The sequence below is a fragment of the Centruroides sculpturatus genome, unplaced genomic scaffold (assembly GCF_000671375.1).
Source record: "Centruroides sculpturatus isolate CEXI.00-Female unplaced genomic scaffold, Cexi_2.0 scaffold703, whole genome shotgun sequence".
In the NCBI taxonomy this organism is placed as follows: Eukaryota; Metazoa; Arthropoda; class Arachnida; order Scorpiones; family Buthidae; genus Centruroides; species Centruroides sculpturatus.
Window position 1 is genome coordinate 369,243 of NW_019384944.1, and position 7,707 is coordinate 376,949.

Below are 7,707 nucleotides of genomic sequence, written 5' to 3' on the forward strand. Positions count from 1 at the left end.
TATAGCTCATTAATTTGTTAAATAAATATTAGACAAAAGACTTGTAAATTTATTGACGTACAGTACACTTATTAAATCCGAAAATTCTACAGTAGTTTACATTTAGTAGTAATTTAATAATTAATTAAGAAATGATTTAATATTTTATCGTATTTTGTTATTTGAAAGATCTGTAGAGAGCTTGCTGTGACGTCACATAGATCCAAGGTCACGCTAACAAATATACGGGATCTAGCTATCCTTGTAGTTTAAAGTCCTTGCGTTCGCCCTATGTTAGGGCCGGCTTTGCCCCGATAGCTTATAAAATTTCAGAATTAAAACTCAAATAACGCTTATTAAATATCACATTTTCCTCAGTGTAATAAATAATAAGGAATTGCCCACTTACATAAACCACAATGTACAACAGAAATAATAGAATAGTAATTTTCTAATTTAATGTGAAAAATTCGTTAGGAAATACGATTTAAAAAAGCCTTTTTTTNATAACGCTTATTAAATATCACATTTTCCTCAGTGTAATAAATAATAAGGAATTGCCCACTTACATAAACCACAATGTACAACAGAAATAATAGAATAGTAATTTTCTAATTTAATGTGAAAAATTCGTTAGGAAATACGATTTAAAAAAGCCTTTTTTTTAAACTTTTCGAAGCGATCGAGCATTCGATTCTTCTTCTTCTTCACGTGCCATGCCCGGTCCCCCGGACGTTGGCGATCACCAAGGAGAGGGATTTCCTATCTTTGGCCTTTCTCATTACCTCCCCAATGTTTTGTATGCCTGTCCATTTTTTTATATTGTCCATCCATGATAAATGTCTTCGACCTCGTTTACGCTTTCCCTCAATCTTTCCATTAAGGATTAGTTGTGGGATTTTGTATTTTTCTCCTCTAGTGATATGTCCCAAGTATGCAATCTTTCTGCATTTGATTGTTGACAGCAATTTTCTGTTTGTTCTTGCTCTGCTTAGAATTTCGTTGTTGGTCACTCGATCCGTCCATGGGACTCTCAGCATCCTTCTGTGAATCCACATCTCAAATGCCTCCAGTCTTCTTTCTGTATTCCTTTTTAATGTCCAGCTTTCCACACCATAGAGGAGAACTGACCAAATATAACATTCGGCCATGCGTTGCCGCAATTTCAAATTTAAATTGTCGTTGCAGAGCAAGGTTTTCATTTTTTTGGAAGGATGTTCTAGCTGCTGCTATCCTGCATTTAATTTCTTTTCCTGAATCTAGATTTTCTGTAATTAATGCTTCCCAAGTATTTAAACTGTTTGACCCGTTCAATTTTTTTTGATCAAGAACAAGTCGTGCCTCTCTGTGTGGGGTCTGACCAAAAATCATAAATTTAGTTTTGTTTGCATTTATTTTGAGACCGGCATCAATTCCTGCTGAGTTAATTTTGTTTAGTAGTATCTGTAAGCCTTCTAGGCTGTCGCATATGATTAGTGTATCATCAGCATATCTAATAACGTTAAGAATTACGCCGTTGATTTTAATCCCATAATTTGAGTTTTCTAAGGCGATTTTGAAGAGTTTGTCTGAGTACAGATTAAACAATAGGGGCGAAAGAATGCAGCCCTACCGGACTCCTCTCTGTATTTCAATTTCTGCTGTTTTCACTGTTCCTAACTTGACTTCTGCTGTTTGACCCCAGTATAAATTTTGAATTATTCTGATGTCCTTGCCATCTAATTGAACTTGGTGTAGGATCTCTATTAATTTGGAGTGTTTCACACTATCGAAAGCCTTTTCATAGTCTATGAAACAAGCAAATATGTCTTTTTGTTCTTCACGACATCTCTGGAGAAGGACGTTGATACTAAACAACGCTTCTCTTGTTCCAAAAGCATTTCTGAATCAAAATTGAGATTCCTCAAGATCAATTTCACATTTTTTATATATCCTGGCATGTATAATATGTAGAAATATCTTCAGAATATGGCACATAAGACTAATGAGTCTGTAGTCGCTACATCTTTTAGGATGACTTGTTTTAGGGATTGTTACAAAGGTTGATTTTAACCAGTCTTTTGGTATTGTGCCTGTATTGTAGATCCAATTGAATAATCTAGTAATTAATGTAATATTATCATCTTCGATCAATTTCACAATTTCAGTCGGGATTTCGTCAGGTCCGGGAATTTTCTTATTCTTTGCGATATGAATGGCATGCTTTACTTCTTCGTCGAGTATTTCAGGACCTTCTATTGGGTCTTTATTTATGGGTGTTGGTCTTTCCTCATCAAAAAGTTTTTCAACGTAATGTTTCCACGTGTTTTTCAGTTCATTTTCATCAATAATAGGACTGTTATTAGCATCCATTAGTATATTAGAGCGATGACACTTGAATGAACCCGTCATTTCTTTGATTTTCTTATGCATCTGGAACATATTGTGTTCTTTTTCGAGGTTTTCAATTTCGTTGCAGTTTCTCTTTATTCATTCCTCCTTGGCCTTTTTTATCTCTACCTTTATAATGTCATTGATACGTTTGTAAGTTTCTGCGTCATTTTTTGTTAGTCTTCGATTCTAGAGAACATGTAATGAGAGTGACCATATAATAAACGCTTTTCTATTAGCAGTTTGTGATCACGCGATCTTATACCGCCATATTTCTTCTAAACGTTTTCGCCAGATCGGAACGAAAGTTAATATCAGTTGTTATATACTGATATTTTTTTAGTTAAATACGAAGTTAATGTTTAGTTTAACTTATTTTACACTGTAATAATTATACAAATTTACTTTATTTTAATAAAAAAAAAAATAGTATAAATTATAGTAGATTTGTAATTTTGAACATAAAATATATAAAATAGAATATGATATTGAAATGATTGGTGATAATAAATATATTTTAATTATACAGTATTTATCATAAGCCACTTATATTAAATTATTATTTTAGTTTAATAAATAACAAGCAACTCAACAAATGGTTCTGTTTTAAAAAATATAATTAAATATAATGAAGATATGGGATTAATTGTCAATGCTATAACACATGTGATATGGATCTATAAATCAAGCAATGTAGAAAGTCTTTGGCATTGTTAGTGGAAATTTAATAAATGTGTATATTATATTCCACATTCTTATTGTTCAGAAGAAACCATTGAGTTTTTATTATTGATCCAGTGCATTGTTTAAAAATATCCAGTGCATAACATAAAGCAATTTAAATTATTAATAGACTATTTAGGATATTTTTAAAAAATTGGCTCGTCACTCATGGCATCGGGTAAATCTCATCATAAACAAATTTCGAAAATTATCAAATAGTATATTAAATAAAGAAATAATAATAGTAAAAATTAATTTTAAAAATAGAAAAAACGACATTTATTTTCTTCTACTCGAATTTCCATTTAAATAAGTGCTAGATAATTTTATTTCCCCAATTAAGTATAGTATGTGGCTGCGGCTAAATAAGCGTTTGGAAAAGACATGGCGACAGCTCTCGTATGACCACTCTCTGATTATAGGTTCTTTATTCGATTCCTTAAAACTTCACGTTCACTATAACACTATAATGTTAGAAAGCAGGTAGGATCGAGATTCAAGCTTAGCCTTCAATCGTGTTACACTTTGCAATTTCCACCCGCGCAAGCAAATGCAACTGCAACTAGAAGCGAACAGTTTGTTCTACTCGCGCCGATTGCAAATGCGCATCCGTTTAGAAAACGCCTTTGTCCCAAGTCATTCGGTGGAAACTTTGAAAATAGTTATCGTCGTGGCAGAAATAACGTGACTATGATAATACGCGCGCAACCGGAGGCAGTTACCAGGCTGGAAATCGCTAGGTGTGACCATTGTTTTAGGAAAATGTGACAAGTCTGTCACTCCCGCTTACACATTGTATAAGATAGTTTTTCTTATGATAACAGTTGAAGTCTTTTCCAGCACGAAACGTTTTATTTATAGAATGTTTTCGGGTGTCTGGGCGGCCATCCACAGGATCGAGCGTTTGTAATTGAATAATATATGGAATATTCCAACAAATTTAAAAAATTGAGCTAGGTAAAAAAATTATGCAATTTACACGAAAAATTTTTTCTTTGGTAAAGATAAACTTTTGTAAGTTATAAAAAAAAATAATTATTTTATTTTTGAAAATAGCCCAAAAACCTCAGACTGTACAGTTAAAAAAAAAATTCTACACAAGCGGTAAAAAATATTCCAGATGGCGCTAGTGCGAAGGTATTTGATGTTTCGTAAGGAAAGTATCGGTTTATATCGTTGAATATAACGTTACGTGCTATTGTTTATTTTTATAAATAAAAAAATGTCGAAGAGGGAAGAGCAATTAGAAGACAGCGACGACGAATACATCGATAAAGATTATCTGAATTGTAAAAGATTTAAAAATTCCTTGGATAGTGATGAAGAAGATGATGAAGAGAAATGCAAGAAGGAAGATGTCCTTGATCCTGATGAATTGGAAGGTGATTTTTATTATTATTTTATATTTCTGTTGAAATTTATGTGATAAATTATTGAAATATTTTACAAATCAATTATTTAATTAACATACAATGTACAGTACAGTACACATTATACAACAATGCAATGCAGAATATATGTACATTTCACATGTAAGATACTTTGACACTAGGCTTTGAAACATAAATTATGTACTTTGATTTGACCATACTTTTGAAATGGAGCTAAACATTCTCAGTTAAATAAATAGATTGATTTGTTAATGCGAGGCATTAAGGCTACTTGTCGTGCCACATTTTTGCCCGCTACGAGTAAGCTCGAGGGTGCGACTATGCAGACACGAGCGAGTGAGAAGAAGTGATGACATTTCACACTCTGTTTCTCGCTCTTATCTGTGTGCTCGTAATAAACGAGAATAAGTATTTTCACTCGCTCGCATTTGCATAGTCGCACTCAAACGTGTAATGGAATTGACTACTGTGACCATAGACAGAAAACNCATTAACCTATTATACAATAATGCAGTGCAGAATATATGTACATTTCACATGTAAGATACTTTGACCCTAGGCTTTGAAACATAAATTATGTACTTTGATTTGACCATACTTTTGAAATGGAGCTAAACATTCTCAGGTAAATAAATTGATTGATTTTTTAATGCGAGGCATTAAGGCTACTTGTCGTGCCACATTTTTGCCCGCTACGAGTAAGCTCGAGGGTGCGACTATGCAGACGCGAGTGAGTGAGAAGAAGTGATGACATTTCACGCTCTGTTTCTCGCTCTTATCTGTGTGGTCGTAATAAACGAGAATAAGTATTCTCACTCGCTCGCATTTGCATAGTCACACTCAAACGTGTAATGGAATCGACTACTGTGACCGTAGACAGAAAACGACACTTCATTCCATATTAATCAAAATAAAGTATGAAATTTTGGATCGGATTCAAAATTAGATTTTCTACGGGAAATGGGATATGTCACATTCCTTGTAGAAAGTCCTGTAATTGTTTTGTCTGGTCTGTGAATAATAACTACTACTATTTTTTATGCTTGAAATTCATAAGAATATTGTCCTTTTCTTTTTAATATATTATTTCTCTTGGAATCAATACAACAAGGTAAGAATAATAATTAAAAATTGATTATTGTTTCTCACCGTATATATTCTTTGAGCAGCAGTTGTTTAATTTAAATTTAAAAGAAATTTAAAGGTTTTTGTAATCTTAGTCGATATCAATTAGACACGTATACTCGAGGGCTCATCACGCCAGTAAATGAGAATTATATTAGAAAATCTTTAATGATTATTTACAATAAGATATAGCTCTTTTCGACAATATATTGTACAGAACACTTAAAATGCATTTTGGACTCAATACGACCCTCTTCAATTAGTAATTTTATGAACACTAACCGAAAAGGAATGTAGCCTATTGAGTTGGAAATGCATTTTAAGTGTTTTGTATAATATATTGTCGAAAAGAGCTGTACCTTATTGTAAATAATAATTAAAGATTTTCTAATATCACACCAGTGAACGAGAATTATAAGCCCTCATGTATATGTGTCTAATTGATATAGACTAAGATTAAAAGAACATTAAGGGCTAAATTGAAATGTAAAGCTGTAAAATTAAACTTATTTAAGTTAATGCGATTATATTTTCAACAATAAAGCTCAAATTAATTTTGAATAAAGTGTAGTTTAAATGAATTACACACTAAGTTCATAGCAATGTGTTCGTAAAATATATCCTGGTTTCGAACAAATAACTCTACGGTAAATTACAAATGTTGGAATTTTTTAAAAATTAAGAAAACTGACGATAATCCTAAATTTAAAATTTTTATTTCAGCAATTTAGAGTCAGTAAAATATCTTTTGTAATTGCAGACAAATAGATTGCCATTTATATAGTCCTATAATGTGAATGTGTTATGATTAATAAATACCATTAATGTGTAATGAGTAAATGATACTAAATAGTAAATACTGAGAGTGCAAATATATCTGCCTGTTATTTAAAGGTAACGGCTTTGCATAACAGAAATTTTTATATTTATGTTGTGATATTTTTGAACTGCTATGTGAAAATGTCTCCGCTTAATATAAAGTTGCATTTTTGTTAAATTCAAAATTTATTATTATATAATTTTGCTTATGCTTTACAAGGGGTATCATATGGCCTTGGTGTAGTAAGTTATAATGTGCATTTTAGTGATACGATGATTTATGTCTTGTTTCCTATAAGAATTGGTTTTAATTATGAGTCATCGTGCACTTTTTAAATCAATGCCAATAAGTATGTAGTCTGTAAAATACAAAACTGGAACAAGCAACTCAGTGTGATCACTTCAGAAAGAAATACTTGAAATTATTGAAGGGATCACAATTATTTAACTAAATATATTTAGAGATTGGGAGTTTATGCAGTTGTATTATTAGCTTGCAACCAAGTAACACTCTATACATGAAGAATGCAATACCATAACGTTGTAAATGCCAAAAAACAAACTTTACAGAAGAGGTAGAAAACACTTTTTCTAGTGAATGAATTCATTTCAATTTTACAATGAAATGGTAAAAAACTCACTAGGTTACAAATTTTCTGGAATATCAAAATGATGTAAATATAGTCTGTAACGTTTTACGCGCCAAAAGTTACATGACTTGCACTTTGGTGCTTTAAACGTTATGGCTCCATATAAATTCAACTTCAAAATATAACGACTTATGGTGCCACTATCGCCACAATATTTTTTTGCAGAAGAAAATATTACATTTAGAACTCAATTCTTGAATCAAATGTATTTAGAGAAAAATGGCATTTACAACATTATAGCATTGCATGTTTCACATATTGTTATTGTCAGGAATTAGCATCCGGAAATTTATACAACACGGAGAAACTGGAAAATTGAGATGCCAAGTTAAAGATTATTTGGTAAGGCTTTTCGCTTATTAATCTCCACACAAGATTGCAAACTTTTTATATCAAACTCCTTCCATCTCTTGATGCCTCAACTTCAATATACAGTAGATCCCCCTATAAGACGGTAGATACGTTCCGTTCTTTATGAATCAATTTTGTAGGAATCATAGTTTACGGACTACGGCTGTTTGAAAGGTTTTCTTTCATAAAATTAATCGATTCTAGACTAATTCGACTCAACATTTCCAAAATACGTATATTTTTTTAAAAATAATTTGTATAAACTACGTTATAAACAAAAAATTGTAGGATTACTTACC

At 31.7% G+C, this 7,707-nt stretch overlaps 1 protein-coding gene across 1 annotated transcript in view; it reads left to right on the forward strand.

Annotated features, from left to right (window-relative positions):
• Nucleotides 1–4,162: 4,162 nt before the first annotated feature.
• Nucleotides 4,163–7,707, forward strand: part of LOC111632168 (CD2 antigen cytoplasmic tail-binding protein 2-like) — an 18,640-nt gene continuing 15,095 nt past the window's right edge. The window contains exon 1 of the mRNA XM_023376534.1: nucleotides 4,163–4,454. Within this exon, the coding sequence (XP_023232302.1) occupies nucleotides 4,295–4,454 (160 nt within the window). The 5' untranslated portion in view covers nucleotides 4,163–4,294. The remainder of the gene's footprint in view (nucleotides 4,455–7,707) is intronic.